The sequence below is a fragment of the Mauremys mutica genome, chromosome 9 (genome assembly GCF_020497125.1).
Source record: "Mauremys mutica isolate MM-2020 ecotype Southern chromosome 9, ASM2049712v1, whole genome shotgun sequence".
NCBI classification, from domain to species: Eukaryota; Metazoa; Chordata; order Testudines; family Geoemydidae; genus Mauremys; species Mauremys mutica.
The window spans coordinates 25,612,447-25,632,055 of NC_059080.1; the positions used below are offsets into that span (position 1 = coordinate 25,612,447).

Sequence of the window (19,609 nt, forward strand, 5' to 3'; positions counted from 1 at the left end):
TGTACTGGCTGAGAAGGGATAGACTAGGTAACATAACTGCTGCTTCACATTTGGCATGGAGTTGCAACTGCAATACTGACTTTACTGGGTAGGGAATCTAAAAAGAGAAATTGCTTGCCAGCAGCTCTGTACTATACTGCCCCCTCCCCTTGCATGTTTGTCAGGGATCAGTAATGGTTTCTGAACCCGCTCTATAACTGTTCTGCTACTGAAAGCCTTGTTACAACTGTTTGACTTAACACTGTTGGCTAAATTTCTTGTCTGCTAACATGGTCAGTCCTGGGTACAAGCCAGGCCATTAGGTATTTGACACCTCTGATTTCCACGGTTCATCTTGGAATTTCCAACCAGAGCCCAATTAATCTCCTGTCTCTGCTTACCTTTTTTGGGAATAAAGTCTGGCTTTAAAAAAGGCTTAGTGCTCATTCTTTATATCTAGTAGTTGGTACCAAAAGTAGCCAGAGTTCTGGTCCTGCTTGGCAGAGGCCTTGGTGGAGAGAGGCTCGGTACTGGGTACTGAAATTCACTCTCACTTACAAAAGCAATTTTTTTAGGTGGGAAGATTCTGCATACCTGCAACTTCCTCCATGCTGCTGCTGTCAATGTGGTCAGTGCTGCACCTGGACTTTCCTTATCTCTATACTCCATATAGGAGGCTCTGTATTGTTTTGGCTGACCTAAAAACTCAGAATGGGATCTTAAGAACTAGTTTTAATGAGAAAGTAACCCTGTGCACGGACAAACCCAGTTTGCCAGAGTTGCACATCTGTGTCTTGGAGTCTCTGCTGCTTCAAGCATGTGGCCCATGCACACAATGAAATTCTTTGGTCATAGTGTGTGTTGGGGCTGTGTCTGCACTCTAGGTATCCTCCAGTACCAGGATATAAAGGATGGAGGAAGCACAATTGTTTCTTAATTCTTTCTTGCTGCAGCAAGGTGGAACCCTTGCAGTGTTTGCTTCTCTGTGACTTTGTTGTAGTTAGTGTTAGTTTAGTTGGGTTTAGAAAACAGGGGTTGTACCCATGTTATCAGTACTAATTAGGTCTTTGGTCAGCAGTTGAGACTTTAAACTATCTACTTCCCCTACCCTAGGCAGAAGGGATGGATGAGTGCCCTAGTGCACCAGAAAGGGTAGCCTCACCATCTTCTCCATCAGGACACAGTAGAGACTTATCTCCTGCTCATCCCCCATCCCCTCCATTGGGTCTTTCCCTGACTTCCCAGTGTGGAGCTGAGACTGCTCTTAAAACAGGAGATGGCATGTATCTCACAGGGAGCAAGTCTCTGGCATCCTCCTCTGTGTCCATCAGTCCAATATCCATATGCTTGAGTCATGGTCCTGAGGTAGGCAGCCACATACCTGCAAGCCAACATCCTTTCTCCCCTCTTTTAGGGTTAAATCCTCTTATCCTAAAAGGCAGTATAGATCTTCCCAACCAGGTCAGTTAGTGCAACCATAGCTCCTAGAGAGAGAGGTGAAACGATCCTAGTGGCAATTTTGATGAAGCAGTCAATCCCTCTGTCAGTGGTTTTCAACCTTTTTTTCATTTGCGGACCCCTACAAAACTTCAAATGGAGGTGTGGACCCCTTTGGAAATCTTAGACGTAGTCTGTGAACCCCCAGGGATCAATGGACCACTGGTTGAAAACCACTGCTCTATGCCTTGTCCAACAAATGACTTCAATGCGTTCCAAGACCTGAAATGTATGGTCAAGACCCTTAATGTTCCACTGGAAGTATTGAAGAGAAGTCACACAAGTCACTAGATATTCTGCACCCTTCTATACCTGATAGATTGATCATGTCTATTAACAAGGGATTGTTAGAGCCTGTAAAGGACAAGAGTGGGATCCATGTGGACAAATACTTGAAAAAGTAACTGTTCTCTCCCTTACAGCAATGGTGGTTCTTCAGCATGGGTTGTCCACATGGATTCCACAACCATTTTTGCTGCTGCTAAGGAGTGCTACACTTCTTCAATCCTGTATTGGCAAAGGAACTGAGGGGTGTTGGGCACACTTCACTCTTTATGCCCTCAGTGTGGGATAAGGGCATCTAAGGCCCAGGAGTTGCCCCAGTGGCTACTACTGGCCAAAAGAACCTGATCTTGCATGTATGGGGTGCATGTGCCTCAAGAGAAGGAGCCATATGGGCAAAACCTCTCGAACCACAGTTACTGTAAGGTAAGTGTTCTTTTTGACTGACTCTCTCAAAGTAGAACACAAAACTCTGTCCCAGTTGTTTAGGCTAGAGCAGCCTAGCATGTGCAATGGAAAAACAAGTTTAAATCTTTACAATGCATGGTGTTGACTTGGTGGAAGATGCTAATTTGTTAAATCTCATCTATAATTACCAAGATTAGATGTAATTTTGCGAAGAGGATCAAAATGCAATACCTTTTCCCAACTTCTCGAGACCCCTTTTAGGAGCTAGTCTTAGCTGGAGGTTCATCTCTATGTACAACCTAGTCCACGGGAAGCACCGGGCTGCAATAGCTGTGAGGCCAACACCTTGTATTTAGAGGTGGAGACCAGTCAGTCTGTAGTGAATATACACTAGTGATCGATAAAAATCTAGAAGCTTTACAGAATCTCAAATCCAAACCAGTCTGCAGCAAATAGAGGGTAAAAAGTAACCTAGTGCTAGCTTTCTTCAGAACTATAGATACAAATTCCAAGCAATCATTAGCAAATGTACAGCATGCATACTTTCTCCTTGGTTTGTCAAGTTTCTCTCAAATACCTATCACACAACAGTCTAAAATTCCTCCTCAATGACACTTTTTTTTTTCCCAGTCCTTTTAAAATCCAAATATAACTTCTGACACAAGTTGTGGTTTTGGTGCTAGAGCGGTCTCTTTTGGCAATAGATGTGTGCAAAGGCTTGTATTTTTATCAGTGCTTGGGAATATGACACAAATATTTTCTCTTTCTATTGGTGAATGTAGCTTTTAGCAGAAGTAATGGTTAAAGTGGCATCCATTCTTCTGAAGTTAGAATTTGCCCGTTTACAAGATATTTTGCCCTTTTTTAACAGCAAACGTGGAACTTCTCTTCAGTACTGAAATTCACTCTAATTTACAAAAGCAGATTTTTTAGGAGGAAGGATTCTGCATACCTGCCACTTCCTCCATGCTGCTGTTGTCAATGTGGTCAGTGCCGCACTTGTGAAAACTGCGGAAAAGTGTAAGGCAGAAGAGGAAAAATAAGCATCCAGCTAGGTACTCAGATTGCCTAAACAACCAGCAACAGCTGAATACCTAGCCGAGCACAGCCGAGAGCGAGAACATCCAGTGGCAACCTCATATAGTGCCTGACCCAGAACATCTTACCCCAACTCTGTAGCACTTAACATAGCATTGCCTGGAACCTCCTTCAATAACTATATATTATACCTAGGAGTCCACTCCAGCACCCAGAAGGCAGTAGAAAGATTCCTATTGATTTCAGTGTGAGTAGGATCAGTCCTGGGATACCACAACCCAGAATTCTGATTCTGGCTTCAGACTGTCTTCTTTCCGCTTCTGTGGTTCTGGTCTGATTTCCAGTAAGCCTTGGAAGAGATGGGTGACAGGAAAAGCGTTCAGTGTGTCAAGGATGCCTAGGACAAGGAATCAGATCTTCTACGTCAAGGTATAATCTCTGCTACAGTGAGCAGGAAGGAGTCTTTCCCCTGTGAAGCCTTGACCAATTTGCCAGGTGCATCGTAGAAGGGAGTGAGGCAGTTGTGCTGCCTTGAATATATTGGCTATTGGCTACTGGATTTAAAAGTCTGAGCCAGTGTGGCAAATGCTACTTTCCTCTAACAAATGATGATTTGAGTTTGACTTTTTTACATTTTCAACTTGCCTTTAATTAGAATCCCACAACTAACACCTGGGCAGTAGTTTGTGACATGCCCAGGAAAGTACCATTCCAAGCAGGGGGGAAGACAGACTCAGGCAAGTGTCTTCTGATGAAAATATCCAGCATTGTGTACATTTGTGTAAGTGGGTGAAGGGTGCAGGATCCTTTATGGAAACAGCCACCTGGGACCTTCTGCTAACTCCTCCTTTTTAATACCACAGGGTTTTCTTCTTGCTTTTTCAAATGAAGGACAGGGTTTGTCCACCACCCCTCCAGTGCGGGCAGTTTACCTTGGGCCAGACAGTGGCGCTTCAAAGCAGTTGGACACACAATCAGTTTCACAGGTTGAGATTTGCAAACCTGCTTTTTAACCTGCGGATCCAAAGTCTGGGAGAGAACTTGTTACCAACATGAAAACAATTATTGCAGCCTATTCCCAAAATCGTAGTGGTAAGAAAATTGCAAAGCATATTTGAAGTTTATTTATAATGCTCTAGACTTGCCAGTTTCTAGTCAATTGATTAGTATTTGTTGTTATACACTTGTTTTACGCTGTTTAATAAAAGGGGAAGGCTTTTTATAAATATTGTGTAGCAGCAGCAGCTGCAGGGCACAAATCCCTCAAATTACTCTGCAGGAATGAATTCTCTGAAATTGACATTGCAAAGGAGCATCAGGTAGTTCACCAAAATAGGGGGCTGCAAAGGGTGGCAAATTCTCCCTGCTTGAGTGCTAATTCAGACATGTAGCCCAAATCAAAGGAAAGCATCTAGCAACTCTTACTCAGGAAAGATTCCCGCTGATTTTAACAGCAGTGAGAGCTAAGTAAATCTGAGTAAAGTGTGCTGGATTTGGCCCTCGCTCAACTAAGGGCAGAACTGTGGGGTATGAGATTTCTGGGATCCGGTGTGATACATTGGGGAGTCTGTCTGGCGTGTATCAGGGATGAGTAATGGATTTGACAGAACGTGGTAAACTGCTCTGGGGAAGAAAACACATGCATTCAAACCCAATGAGAGCTCCCATATTCATTTAATTTCCACTGCCCTGCCCATGATTTGGATTTGCCTCTGGAAGGGATGAACCCCCAAAGCTGGATGGGTCTGACACAAATCTGGATTTGGTGGCTTTTCTGTGACCTCCTGTTCCTGGCTTTCCTCTGATCCAGCACAGCAATGTATGCTGGGGCCCCTCTGTTCTAGCTATGTAGATACATGTCTTGGGGGTTGTTAAAATTACAGCACCTGCCAAAGTTATTTTCCCAGCCACGGAAAGGCCAGCTGTGACTCTGTGCAACTCTTCTGAGTGCCCTGTGAGCCAGTTGCCTTGTGGTCAGGCCTTGGTGGGACAGGCCATTTGGCACATGGAGGCTCTCGCAGCTCAGCCTAAATTCCTCACACAAACACTGAGCCCTTCCATGGCAAGGAGAGGATGGGTGTGCACATGGAATTTGGAATCTGACTCCAGTCCAGAGAGGAGGAGGGATCGAAAGCCCCTCACTGTGTTTGCTGTGCCATCAGTGGGAGTTAATTGTTCACCAAGGTTAGCTGGGGGGAGGAGAAGTGAAGCAAGTTAGTGCTGTTGAACTCCCTCTTTCAGGAATCAAGGCCTGGGGCAGGGGCGAGGTCACCTTATCAGGCATTGCAGGACAGGACCATGAGCCTTGCACATTCCGGCTCGTTTGTCACTAGTTCAGACGCTCCTGCCTGCTGGGACGCTTTAGCCGGGTGCGTACTTGCCCCCCTGCTTCCCATGACTCCTAGCTCAGGCTTCCCCAGCACACATCTATAGAAAGGATGGCTGCTGCCTTGCATGCAGCAGAGTGACCCCAGCCTTGTGCAGAATCTGGCCTCCCTGGGAATCTGGCCAGCTTTGAAACTTGAATGTTTTGCCAAACTCCTTCCCTATGAGGCTGAACGGGCCCAGGGAGACTCCTCCCCAGACTCTGGAGGAGTCTCCAGTCCCCTCAGGATCTTGGAACGTCCTTGGATGTACTTCATTCACCTAGCAGCACACCCTCATCCCCATCCCAGCACAAAAGCCCCACTGGGCCTTGCCCTCTCTCCCTCTCTGCTCTGAGCTTCATATTCATCTTCTGCACCTGTGGTCAGCCTGGGCTACTGGAGACAGCCACTGAGGAATCAGCCCTGTGTGTGTACGTGCTGCGGGCTCAGTGTATGTGCAAGGGCCTGCAGGTGCACATGTATGGGCAGTGGGGTGACTATATGTTTTGGTGCATGGAGTGGTTTGTGCAGCTGTGTGTCGGTGCATGCAATGGGGGGGACTGCGTGTGTGTGTGTGCGCGTGCGTGCATGTGAAGGTGTAGGTGTGTGTGGGATTGTGCGTGTTTTTGGGGGTTGTGTGTTATGGGGGTGAGGGAGAGAAGAGGCTCAGCAGGTAAGTGCAGCATGACCAGCAGCAGGCTCAGGAAGTGATCGATCACAAGTGCAAACCAAATGGTGTGTGTGCTTTGCAGGGAGCCGTGCCAGCGTTCAGGCCGCCCTGCATACTCTGCTCACCGTGCCCTGGCCCTCGCAGCGGGAGTTCCGAGCATGCATCCAGCTCCTCTCAGTTCTGCAGTGGGTCCTCAGCTTCTTGCTGATGGGTGAGTAGACCCAGCTGGCAGGAGGAGGCATGCCATTCTCCATCTCTCTCACCAATCAGATACTGCTGTGGGGTTGTTGAGATTCTGCATTGGGGTCCGTATGATTTGTTACTCTCTATCCCTAGCACCACGGTTGATAATTTCACAAAAATTCAGGACATCGGAAAATCCAGCACTAAGGCCTGAGGGAATGACCAGGGACCAGGAAGAACAGCAGTCTTGCCCAGGGGAATGAGGGGTGCAAGAGATCTTTGCTGGTTAGTGGGGGAAGGATTTTCAGATGAGACCTCAGAAAAATACCCCATGATACTTTTCATAGGAGCAGAGGTCTGTGTGATCCTGAGCCAACATCTTTCCCCTCACAGCTGTGCAACGTGGTGTGCCCCCTTGGGCTGTCTGCTTCTCTCCTTGCCTTCTGGGGTTGCATTTCGAGCTTGCTGAAGGACAAAGTGCTTTGGGGTAAAGGCCCCTGTATAGGTGGGGTTAACTGCATTCAAATTAGGCCTGGCATCAATCCACCTTCTCAGGATACAAAGGGCCTCCTCCTAACCCCCCAGAAAAAGCTTAGATTGTGGATTTGGGGGCGGGGGGCAGAGACTGTCTCCGTAAGTGTTTGTACAGTGCTTAGCAGGACAAGGTCCTGATCCTGACTGGGGCCTTCGAGCACAACCACAGATGAAATAGCTCAGAATCCCAAGCAGGAATTCAGCTCCTTCAGCTTGCCTCCACTTACAGAGGGGATAGGAGGTGCCTTGGCTCACTTACAGATACCGCCCCCCCCCCCGCCACCTCCCAGCTGCACTCTGTGACAGGAGACTTCCCGTTAGCTTAATTATCTTATTCTGCGGAATTCTGTTTTGGGACTGTGACTTCCAAATCAGATCAAGTTAGTGCTTGCAGAATAATTGATTTAAAAGGGAAGGGAGGATTAGTGGTAAATGGCTTCAGCTTTTCAGAAGACTGAATTTGTAGTTGAGACACGGGGCTTGTCTACACTGGCACTTTACAATGCTGTAACTTTCTCAGCCCCATGAGCGCGGCAAGTTTCAGCGCTGTAAAACGCCAGTGTAGACAGTGCCCCAGCGCTGGGAGCTGCGCCCCTCGTGGAGGTGGTGCCGCGACTACACAAGCAATGTTAAAGCGCTGCCATGGCAGCACTTTAACATTGCCAGCGTAGACTAGCCCTAAAGAGACTTGAGACATTGTTACCTACAGTCCTAGGCTGTAAACTGCTGGGGGCAGGGACCATCTTTTTGTTCAGTTTGTCCAGTGCCTTGGACCATGGGGCCTGATTCTTGCCTGAGGCCCCGAGGTGCTACTGCAATAGAAATTATACTAATATGTACCTCAGCAAGTTCTACAAATATGGGATTAGCTTTCCACCAATAGACTCAGTGGTAGGCAGGCTGCATTTTGAGACCTCTGGTGGGTCTGCATGTGGCACAGTCCCAGCACATGTGGTTACTGCAGTCTAAGCCTCTCATGCTCTTTCCCCGGTTGCTCCATGTACTAGAAGTGGGCTGTAGTTTGAGAACACGATATACGTTGGGGGTCAGAGGGGCTCGGGTTCAGCAGGCTTTCTCATATCTGAAGCTGTTTGGCCAGACATAGCACCCCCTTTAGAAGTGTCTCCTGCTGTCCAGAGTTGATGCTCAGCTTTGGCTGCTTGTCTCTGACCTGGGGAGGCTCCCACACAGGCTGCATCTGTACTAGGAACATTGGAGCCTGTAATTCTCCATCAGAGTGGCTCCAGCATAGACCAGGCTCTTGAGGTTTTACTATTGTGGTGCCTAGACAGGCTGTACAGCTAAAGATGACAGTAGTAAAAAGGCCTGAATCTTGTCTCCAACGCAGCCTCTTTCCAGGGAGCACCACAGGTAATGAATTAGGGCCCCAAATTTTACTAGTGCAGCAAAGCCAGTCTGGCTGTTGTTCTGCCCTTACCGATTCAGCGTGGAGGCTTAATGGGTCTGGATTGGTTGGTCAGGGCTGAAACACAGCCAGTCAGAACACACAGCAAATAAGCAGGCATTTTGGCCTACAGACATGTGCTGGGAATCAGATATTTTCTGGGGTGGGTGGGAAGATCTGCCCAGTTCTGAATCAGCCCAAAGAGGATGGGATACACTGTGGACGCTCATCTCATCCCACATTAGAACTAGGGCATTATGGGATATGTGAGCTAATCTCTTGCTTGTGATACCCTCAGGAATCGTCGCCCTATTTCTCCTCGTCTATTTGGTTTTCACCAGTTTCTGGCCAGTTTCTGCTCTATACTTTGCCTGGGTAATCTTGGACTGGGACGCACCGGAGCAAGGTATGGGAAGGTACAGCCTAATTTACTGCGTATGTGTATGCATAGCAGGACAGAGGGGAGACAGACTTGCTGGAGGATTCAGATGTCTGTCCAACCCCTTGCATGTATGTCCTTGTCTCTGAGAGTATGATCTGTGTTTGTAGGTCTTCAGGTCCAGGTATTTGCTAAATCACACTCACGCTAAAGGCATTTCCCCAAGAGCAAGGGAAATAGGTCCAGAGACACACACACGGAGTAAACCATAAAGTTTACAGCAGATTGTGCAAAGATCTTTGTGTGCTCTTTGCTGTTTTTCCCCTCTCATCTTCCATTATTTGCTTGCTTATTTAATGATCTTTAGTGACTGGCCCTTCCACAACATCTGCTCAGTGTCATGTGTGATTAAAATGTGACTCTGACAGCACCCGGGCTGGAACTCTGTTTAATTTCATTCTGTTTCTCTGTATTGTAACACCTAGCAACATTTACAGCAGCAGCAGGGATAGTCCAGAAGCACAGACTCCTGCCACCTGAGATTAAGGAGACTCTCCTTTATCTGTTAGCAATACAGGGCCTATGACATAGTTCTGGGCAGTTGTGATTCCTTCTAGTAGGGCACAAATATGCACAGAGAATCATTACATCAGCTGAGGCATAAGCAGCCAGAGAAGGTAAGATTTCCAGAATCATTTCTCCGGCCTAGTGACAAAGACAAACTACAGAGGTGCAGGGGTTCCCCAAAAGAGTCAGTCTTTCCAGCAATCCCCAGTGTGGCTGTGATGGATGGTCACTGTATGAGGTCTAGTTGGGGACTACGCTCCAAAGTTGCAGCAGTTTGTGGTGGTCTCTTGTCATTGCCCCTGCCTGGATTGTGGCACAGCTATTTTTGCAAAATATCAGAGGAGAAAGCCAGTTAGTAGTGGGAACGTCTGCAAAAGAATAGGTCTGCTGTATGACACTAGAGGGCAGCAGCCCATAATATACCCAGGAGATACTGGCCCTGTGAGAGGATAGGCCTAGAGCTGGCTCTTCGTGGCAACTTCCAAGGTTTCAAAAGCTGTTTTGTTCCTCGCTGCAATAAAATGACCTTTTGGACAACTGATCTAAAACCGAATTGTGCCAAAATGTCTGTGTTCGCATCAGAACACACGTGTGCATCCTAGTGAGTAAGGCGCTGGCCTGCAGTGTGGGAGACCCAGGTTCTAATCCTTGCTCTGTGCCTGATTCAGAGCATAGCTTTTCATCCCAGATCACTCTGAATCAGGCAGAGCAGGATCTTGAGCCTGGGTATCCCACATCCCAGGGCAATGCCTTGGCCAACAGGCTGCACAGTACAATTTCTCCTCCCTCCCCCAATCTTTCCAGTGAAAACTGCACATCTCTGCAAACTGTTAACAGTAAAATAAATAAATAAAAATCAGGTCGTCACCAATGTTCTGACTAGCTCTGGTCTGCTGGGAGGCAAGGGCTAAAAGGAAGAGGAAGTGACCAACCTCCCAGTGGAAGTGGAGTCTGTCCTCACAGTGTCAGTGTCTGTGTGAGATCCTTGCCCTCACACCTACTCCCTCTTGTGTGGTTTGCAGGTGGGAGGAGGTCGGCATGGGTTCGAAACTGGCCTGTCTGGAAGCATTTCCGAGATTATTTCCCTATTCAGGTAAGCCGTGCTGGGCAGGTGTGCCATGCCCTTGCTGTCCATACAGTATGTGCTGAGTGCTATACTGTAGAATTTTGACTTCCTGCAAACCTCTGGACAAGCTCCTAAGTCTCTCAGGCATCTCTGTTGGGCCCTCCTTGCCTGAATAAATCTCTCATGTCTCTGTATACATCCATCCTGCAACCTGATTGCTGGCAGCTTCATGGGTGCCCAGTACATCCACCTGCCCCTGAAATTGCACATGCATTTTTCTGTAGACGCCAGGCCAGACCCTGCATGGAGCTTCCAGTAAAGCCGACAGAAATTTGTTTTAAAAATTGATGCTGGAATTAATGTGACCTCCTGCTACCCCCTAGTGGACATTTGAGACAACAGACACCTTACTCGTCAAAGAATCTTTAGGATCACATCCGGTGCAGATGCTTGCCCCCAAATCGAATCCCAGCCCCCACAAAATTCAGCAATTCAATAACTGTTCAGCACATATATTTATTTTGGATGAGGGAGTAACTACTGAGCACAGGTCAGCTCAGGAATGAAAGGAAAGGCTGCTCTATGAAGAGAGATTAATAAGACGGACTTTTCAGCTTGGCAAAGAGACGACGAAGGGGTGATATGATAGAGGTCTATAAAATCATGACTGGTGTAGAGAAAGTAAATAAGTGGTGTTTACTCCTTCCCAGAACACAAGAACTAGGGGTCACCAAATGAAATTAATAGGCAGCAGGTTTAAAACAAACAAACGGAAGTATTTTTTTCACACAACATCCAATCAACCTGTGGAACTCCTTGCCAGGGGATGTTGTGAAGGCCAAGAGTATAACGGTTCAAAAAAGAACTAGATAAATTCATGGAGGATAGGTTCATCAATGGCTATTAGCCAGGATGGGCAGGGATGGTGTCCCTAGCCTCTGTTTGCCAGAAGCTGAGAATGGGCAACAGGGGATGGATCATTAGATGATTGCCTGTTCTGTTCATTCCCTCTGGGGTACCTGGCATTGGCCAATGGTGGAAGACAGGATTCTGGGCTAGATGGACCTTTGGTCTGACCCAGTATGGCCGCTCTTATGTGTTGATTTGCCCATCTGTTTGTGGGGGTGAGGGGTGCGCCAGGTGGGGATTGCCAAGTTGGTATTTATCCAGCACTGCCCACCTGCAGTCATGTGTAGAGACCTGTGACCCAACCAGGGTCCTCCTTCCCTCTTCCCCCACCAGTCCCTGCCTTCCCCATTGATTATGTATCTTCTCCCTCTAGTTAGTGAAGACTCACAGCCTCCTCCCCAGTCACAATTATATCATTGGCGCACACCCCCATGGGATCCTCTGCGTTGGGGCCTTCTGCAACTTCATCACTGAGTCCACTGGCTTCTCTGAGAAGTTCCCCGGCATCAGACCCTTCCTGGCCACGCTGGCTGGCAACTTCCGGCTGCCGGTCTTCCGGGAGTACCTGATGAGTGGGGGTGAGCATGCTCAGGGAGTGTCCCTTGCGCAGGTCCAGCGAATCACACCAGAAGTGTTGCAGATGTGGCTAATACAAGAGACCTAGGAGATCTGTAAAATAGCCAGCTCCTCTCCTCTCCTTTCTTTCCATCACTGATCACCTGAGTCCCTTCCCTCTGCAGCGTCTGGCCAAAGCCCCTTTCGAACCCTCTGGATACTGAATCTACTGCTGGCAACATCATTCTGTTCTCTGCTTCTGTTGTTTTTTTTTTCCCCTGAGACTAAAGCAAATTTTAGTACTTGCCAAAATGTCAGCTTGACATTGCTGCCTGGGCCAGGCTCAGTGCAGTCAGCAGCTCACTGAGATTCTCCCACCATGCTCTGCTACTGCACCTCCATTCTGCCCCACACCCAGCACTACTCTAGCCTGCCCCCTCCCACTCCGCCATTGCTCCTCTGCCTGGGTTGGGCGATGGAATTCCATGCCGCAGCCAGGCCCTAGAGAAGGAAAGACAGGGGAACGCCACAGAGCTCGAGTATTTCATGGGCTACATAGGGCTTCCCTAGGGATTGTTCCTTGCACCATCCCCTAGGAAAGCTCAAAGACCTGAGCAACTGTCATCTTTCATGCAGCCCAGACGTGAAGTGTGCTCTGCTCTATGTCCTCCACTCCCCGAGTGCCAATTCCCAGGCTCAGTCACTGAAAATGGCACCATAACATCCCCTGGGAAACTGCATTCTGCCTGGCACAGCTGCTGCTTCCTGCTGCTAGCTAACATGGGCGTTCAGGAGCTGGGGCCCAGTGAGTGCCCATTTCGGCCTCAGCTCTGCTGATCTCCTTATCCTATTGCACCCTCCAGAGCAAGAGACCCCGTGGCTCCTGGGTGGACACAGGGTGTCGCCCTTATTCCACGTGTTGGGCTCCTGGGCAGGGACATAGGTCTGCCTACAGCATGTGGCTCTGGGCAGGGCTCAGCGCTCCTAACTCTATGCTGGGAGGAAGGAAAGAGAATAGCTCCCCTGCACCTTCTGCATGCCTGAGTGGAGGGCACCTGATCATCCACCTGCCCTTGCTTGTTGGGATGTTCTCCTCAAATCCTAACTGTAGGCCTGGTTCCAAGCCCCCCAAACTCATTCAGAGATTGGGGCCAGGGGTCTATCCCCCAGGTCATCTGGTGAGTCAAGGGGTTCTCAGGTGGGCCAAGAGCTGGTTTCCATTGCAGTTCTCCTCATGTTCCCTTGGTGCTCTTCTCTTTAGGCCTGTGCCCTGTGACGCGCCGGGCAATAGGGTACCTGCTCTCTCAGAATGGCAGTGGGAACGCTGTGGCCATCGTGATTGGAGGTGCGGCCGAGTCGCTGTCTTGCCAGCCAGGAGTCACCACATTAATCCTCAAAAACCGCAAAGGCTTTGTTCGGATGGCGCTGCAGCATGGGTGAGTATCATCAGCCAGACACTGTCCTGAGAGGCCTCCAACTCCTCTGGTAGCACCTCCAGGAACCTGCCAAGCCAGCCACTTGCCCAGGAAACAGGGCCTGGCACCTCTCCCCTCCTTGGGATCTCCCCAGGCAGCCCATCCCTGGACTACCTTTCAGTAGGACCCAGGAGATAGGATAGTGAGTGTGCCTCAGCTGCTACTTACTGTGGCTCCCAAGGGAGACTGGTTAAATATTATCAAGTTTGTTGCAGGGCCCCATGGTGCTGAGGTGCAGTAGTGAGCATAGATGCTGGAACTACAGGTCCTGGGGATATGGCTGCACCCACTGGCTTGAAGTGGGTTCCATTATATAGAGGGTTTACAGTTTGGTTCAGTGGTGCTCAGCACCCGCACTAGACAAATGGTTCCGCACCCTTGGTAGCGAGTGCTACCCTGGGAGTGGGGGCGCTGGCTGCGGAGGGTACTCATAGTACAATGCTTTCTCCCCCAGGGCACACCTGGTTCCTGCCTTCTCCTTTGGTGAGAACGACCTCTTCCGGCAAGTGGTTTTTGAAGAGGGCAGCTGGATGAGGGGCATTCAGAAGAGGTTCCAGAAGCTGGTGGGCTTTGCTCCCTGCGTCTTCTATGGACGGGGTTTAACCTCTATCCATTCCCGAGGCTTCCTGCCCTACCCGAAGCCTATCACCACTGTCAGTGAGTATCCCCTTACTCTTCTCCTATGGCTTGGGCTGCTCCAAAAGCCCGGGCACTGGTAGGTGGTGGGGGTTGAGTCCTGGTTGTCTAAGCCAGCGATTTTCAAATGTGGATACAGCAGCCACATGCGGCCACCAGCAGCTTTTCTTGTGGCCACAGTCTCCTGGACTGTGATTTGGGGGGAGGGTGGGGCAAGCAGCAGCCTCCCCCACCTCCTTTGCTCCTGGATGCGCTGCCTTGGTGTTGGATACTAGGGCTGCAAGCAGGGGTTGAGCCCTGCCCCCTCTGGAGACAACTGGGGTACAACGCTGGAGGAGCAGGCTGCTGGTGAGTTCCCCACCTCTCCAGGGGTGGTGAGGCTCAGGTTTTGGGATTCACCCCTGGGGGAGTGTGGCAGCAAGCTCTGGCCATTGGTCTTCGGGCTCCAGCCCTGGCTACACCTGCGCGGCCACAGATGCCAGGCTCTGGCCCTGCAGCTTTGGGCTCCATCCCCCAGCCACGGTGTTTTGGCTCTGGCTACGGGGCATCAGGCGCTGGCCCCCAACTATTTCCCCCAGCATCCCCAACCCAATCACCCCTGGCTCCTGCTGGCTCCCCTGACTTACTTACTCAGCCCCAGCTTAATTTGTCCCCAGGTTTGTTGGGGCTGAGTAAGTCTGCTGTGAAAAGTGATATTTGTATGTTTGTTAATATCACTTTTCACAACAGACTTATTAGCTAGCAATAAATAAATTACAATGATTTGAATGTGAATATGTGCATATTTGTTTGTTTTTCCCGAAACTAATTAAGTATTTTAGGAAAAAAATTGAGCGCGGCCACCAGCAAGAGTTGGTGGCCGCACTCTGAGGCCACCAAAAATTTGTCCTGAGAACCCCTGGTCTAAGCTGACAGAGAGGGTTCCACTTGCCATTGAGTTTGTGGAAGGTGTGGAAGCCAAAAACTCATAATGTGAGGAGTGAAATCCAGCAATTGGCAGAGTGGGCCCAGGGGGCTTGTGATCCTGCAGTTGGTGGGTGTGATCCCAGGGCACAGTGTGTTCTCTTCCTTCCCTCTCTGCCCCATGCTTGTGGCCAGGTGCTGTTGCTGTCTCTGTGGTACTATTGCCCGTATGTAAGAATTCACTAGGAAGAAAGTTTAGCATTAGCATTCCAAGGCCCAGCTCATTATGAGGGGCAGAGTCTCCTCCCAGCTGTACCAGCTGGTTTATTCTATGTGCTTAGGATTCACTCTTCCACCCTCTTTCTGGCTCTGGCAGTAGGAGAACCTGTGACGGTGCCCAGGATCCAGGAGCCTAGCCACGAGACGGTGGATCTGTACCATGCTATGTACATCCGCTCCCTGCTCAAGCTCTTCAATGACCACAAAGCCAAGTATGGCCTGTCGGAGGCGGACGAGCTGAGGATCTTGTGACTGAGGTCGGAGAGAAGCCGGGGGACTTTGGGCAGCCAAGCCCTAACTCGCAAGGGCTGCCTGCTCATGGAGGTTGGAATGGCAGCTTACCTGGCAGGATGGGGGCTCTCAGGGACATACTGTTCACCCCAACTACTGCTTGCTCTCTCCCCCAGTGCCTTACTCACTTGTCCCCTTGGTGCTGCCCCAGGCTCTGCTTCTGTTTGTTCCCTCCAGAAGATGAAGGAAGGAAGGAGGGAGCTCCTTGCTTGTCATATCCCCGCGTTTCCTGTGTGCTTTCTGCTCGCTCCCATGGGCAATGCAGTGAGTTGGCTTCCTCAACTCCCAAAGCCCCCTCAGGGAAGGGAGGAGCACAGGAAGGACAGGTGCTGGGGCTTGGAAGGGATGGGGAGTGTGCATGTGAGCAGAGGGACATGGGGGAATGTGTGTGGGGACATTTCTCCTCTGCCCGGACCCCGCTCTCCTGGAGGGAGATGAATAGTAGCTTTGTGCTGCTGCTAATGGAACAGAGAAATGCAACCCTGCAGGCTAAACTCTGCCCAGGGCTCCAGGTCTGGCTGAGAAGGAGGGAGGGTGAGATGGATAGAATGGGGGAAAAGAGGGGAGGGAGGAGAAAAATGGAGGGAAAACCCTTGACTGTAGCGAATGTGAAAAACAGTGTTACCAGAGGGGCCTGCAATGCCATGCAGGGTGTGTTGTGAGGGGCAGGGCCCTGAGACTGAGGGTCTCTGAGGAGCTGGCTGCTGACTCAACTCCTTGCCTAAGGAAAGCTGGGCAGCTATAACTCCTTGTGGCCTTGTCTGTCCCTGGTGCCCATGTAGAATGGAGCCTCCTGGGAGGGTTTGTCCTTCCATCTCTGTTTTGCTGGCTAAACGTGTCGCTCAGAAGCGGGCATGTCAGGCTGTTTACCCCCAAGGGGACATGTCATCCCTGCACCGGGTTGGGGAGTTCTCCCTGTGGTGGTTAGCACAGGCAGCTTTGCCTCAGCCTTAGAATCAGGGCAGGTTCATGGCTTCCCTTCCCACAGTGAGGAGGGATGGACAGTCAGGGAGTTCATGGGAAGCTTGGTGAGACTCTGGCCAGGACGTAGCCAGGATGCACAAGATTTTTCCCCTTGCATCTCCCCTTCCCAACACATCTTGTTCTCTGCCTGAGCTGTGGCCATCCCTGTGTTTTCCCCATGGCCCCCGTATGTGCCATCCACCACTTTCTTCACTCGTGGGTCCCAGCCTCACAATTTCTTGTCCCTGTCTGTGTGAATTGGCAGCAGGAAAGGCCAGTGCACCTGGAGCTGCCTGTGGAGAGACACCAGGTCCCAGAACAGCAATAGCAGAGTCTCTGGGGAGACCGCACGTGGGAGATTGCAGTGATTTCTGGGCACCATGTGACCAGAAAGAGATTGATCCTAGGAAGGGGATCAGAATAGAGCAAGAAAATCTCCCAGGAGCCTGGAGGGAAAGCCTAGCGTGCAAGTCTGCAAACCTCTGACAAGTGTGTCCCCTTTGGGAGGGCAAGAAATTAGTTACGAGTAAAGGCAGGTGTAACTAAGAGGTTTGGAGGCAATTGATGATGAGAAAATACAGACTGTCTCTCAGGGATAGTGAGATTACTGAGCTTGGGTGTTGTCTCCCAAGGGAAGGGGTGTGAGCCCCAGGACATGGGGCATTTCAGGCTGGGTCTGACAAAACAGTAGGACTGGACTGTGCTGTAGGGGCCAATCCCGCTTTGGCTCCAGGGCTGGATGGGACAATCCAATGGGGCTTGTCCATCGCTCACCTCAATGATTCTTTGTTGAATACATTTTTATAAATCTCATACTGACATGGCCCACGTTGTGTGAGAAGGCGGCAGTTCTGGAGGTGGGGAAGCACCATGTGGTAGTCCATACACCTACATACATGCCAAGAACATAACCATGCATGTGCCTGGACATCCCCCTCCATACCCAGACATGCACACAAACACACACTGCTCCTTACACACGTGATACATACACCCCTCCATGCATGAGCTCAGAGCACACACTCCTAAGGACTTTCAAAGACACTTCATTGTTCTTTGGAGAAGGGAGGCTGCTGCATGTAGTTCCGAGGATTCAATAGGATTCAGCCCAAAGGGGTGCACTAGCCTTTCCCTGCTGAAGACAGCTCTCTTGAGCAGTGAGCCTGTGCTGGTTGAGGGGGCAGCTAGCCTGCTACTCCCACTGTACAAATGACAATGGGTCTATCACAAGCTCCTGTGCATGGAGTATAGGGTGACCAGATAGTAAGTGTGAAAAATCGGGGTGGGGGGTAATTGGCACCTATATAAGAAAAAGCCCCAAATATCAGGACTGTCCCTATAAAATTGGGACATCTGGTCACTCTAATGGAGTAGCTTAATGGGATGGCAGGGTTGCTCCTGTGGTCACAGATTCTATTGCTGGGCTCCCTTCCAATTGCCTGGGGCCCTATAATTCTGCTCTGAGCTACCTCAGTGGCTCTCAGCTGTGCTCTCCTGCTGTGCTGCCATGCCTGGAGGCCCAGAATGGGGGGCTGTGGCACCTTATGGGAGCACTGAGTAGAGGGTCCTGCCCTAGCTCTAAACTCTTTGTGGTGAGAAGATTCGAATGGTGCCAGGGGAATATAACTGGGTAGCTCCCCAGGCAGGAGCTTCTGCACCCAGCCCCTGGTGCTTAGCTCAGGTCCCAGGGGTTAGTGTTTTGTTTCTCAAGCCGAGTGAGTAATGTCAGGCAGCTGGTACCAGCGTAGGGCAATCCCAGCATTATGGCTGGGATTAACCTCCCTGAGGAGCTCAACTCCATAAAACAAAAGCTGCTCTGCTACTGCCATCACTTGTGAGCAAAGCCTCAGCCTGATGCCTGCTGGAGCAGCTGCTGAGGGCCTCCAAGTGGGGAATGTCTGAAGCCACCCGCACTGCAGTATCAGAGGCAAAGTAGTGCATGGATTAGCCCCGCTCGTGGTACATGCTGGTACTAAACCCTGGAGGATGCAGATCAGGGGCACAGCACAGCCAGGCACTGCTTTCCACGAAGTCTGTGAGGAAACAGGGCTGAAACAATGGTAATAATTTCCTCCATTTCCAAAGCTCCCAAAGCAATTTGCATGTCCACAGCCCCACTGAAATTCAGCACCTCTGAGGTGGAGACATCATCAGCACCTGGTGCAGAGCACCCTGCACAGGAGTGAGAGAACCAGGCCAAGAATAAACAGCTAGGAAACTTGTTTCTGGCCTTAGAGAGTATTCAGGGGTAGAGGGCTGCTTCTGCACCTGACCCCCCAGCCTCTGCAAGCAGAGAAGGTGATGGCACAAGACCCATCCCTTAGCTTAAAGCTTTTGCTTTGCTGTAGGGAAAGCTGGTGCTTGGGTAGTGCCCAGTGTTGGGCCCAGGCCAGGGGCATCCTGGTGAGCTGTTCCCTGGGCATAGATGACAGCAGCTTTGAAAGCAAAGATCACCCATGAGGCCAGGCTGAGTCGTATGAACACAATCCTGTGGCGAGGACAAAACGGGTTGCTTTGCAGCTCCCCTCTCAGATTCCCAGTGGCAGAGATGGCCCTGCCCCAGCTCTGCTCCGCACAGAAGGCAGGCTTGGGCTCATGAATTCTAGAATGTGGAATATCTAATTCATTACAACCTAGTGCATTAGTATCATCCAGCATCATCACTGGAGCACTTTACACACTCACCTGTATGCTCCCTTGCGGATACCACCTTATGCCCACACAATTAAACAATAGAGCTATGCAAACATTTCAAAAGTAAATACTAATAAAGGGAACATTCTAAAGAGCTTGTTAATTTCCTATTATAGAGCCTCTAAGTACTTTACACTCCCAATTTCCTGGCTTCCCTGCAGAAATGCTAACACACATGCCCTAGTCAGCAGTGGTGCCACATCAGGGCATGCTAGGGTCTTGTCGGGGGCTGAAGGAAGCTTTCCACTGGCTTTAGAAATGCTTGCTGGAATTTGGCTAATACCTGGCAGAGAAAAATGGAACATTAAGTAGTGAATCTTCCGTGCCTCTTGACTCTCACCACGAATCTAAAGGGCATATTTCAGAGGCTGAAATGCCAGAACCTGTGTAAATAAGCCCATCCTCAGTTGGGCGAGAGGCACTGAGAAATGGTGGGGGTGGGGGTGGGGGTGGATGGTGCTGGGGTGTGTGAAAGCCATTTCAGGTATGATCTGGTGGAAAAATTAGCAAAAAGGAGGGGAAATGCCCCC

The 19,609-nt window shown here is 50.0% G+C and overlaps 1 protein-coding gene across 3 annotated transcripts; it reads left to right on the top strand.

The window, feature by feature from the left end:
• The first annotated feature begins 1,717 nt into the window (after positions 1 to 1,717).
• On the top strand, positions 1,718 to 19,171 carry LOC123377776 (diacylglycerol O-acyltransferase 2-like). Of its 3 annotated transcripts, XM_045031018.1 has the most exons (10): positions 1,718 to 2,184; positions 3,400 to 3,985; positions 4,068 to 4,296; positions 6,323 to 6,451; positions 8,661 to 8,768; positions 10,331 to 10,401; positions 11,657 to 11,861; positions 13,100 to 13,274; positions 13,768 to 13,970; positions 15,229 to 19,171. In XM_045031018.1, exons 3-10 carry the CDS (start codon positions 4,257 to 4,259, stop codon positions 15,381 to 15,383), a joined length of 1,086 nt encoding a protein of 361 aa, XP_044886953.1. In that variant the 5' UTR covers positions 1,718 to 2,184; positions 3,400 to 3,985; positions 4,068 to 4,256; the 3' UTR covers positions 15,384 to 19,171. The 3 variants fall into 3 exon arrangements, with proteins under 3 accessions (XP_044886953.1, XP_044886954.1, XP_044886952.1); XM_045031019.1 differs by lacking the exon at positions 3,400 to 3,985; XM_045031017.1 differs by lacking the exon at positions 1,718 to 2,184 and having other exon boundaries at positions 2,283 to 4,296.
• The last annotated feature ends 438 nt before the right edge of the window (positions 19,172 to 19,609 follow it).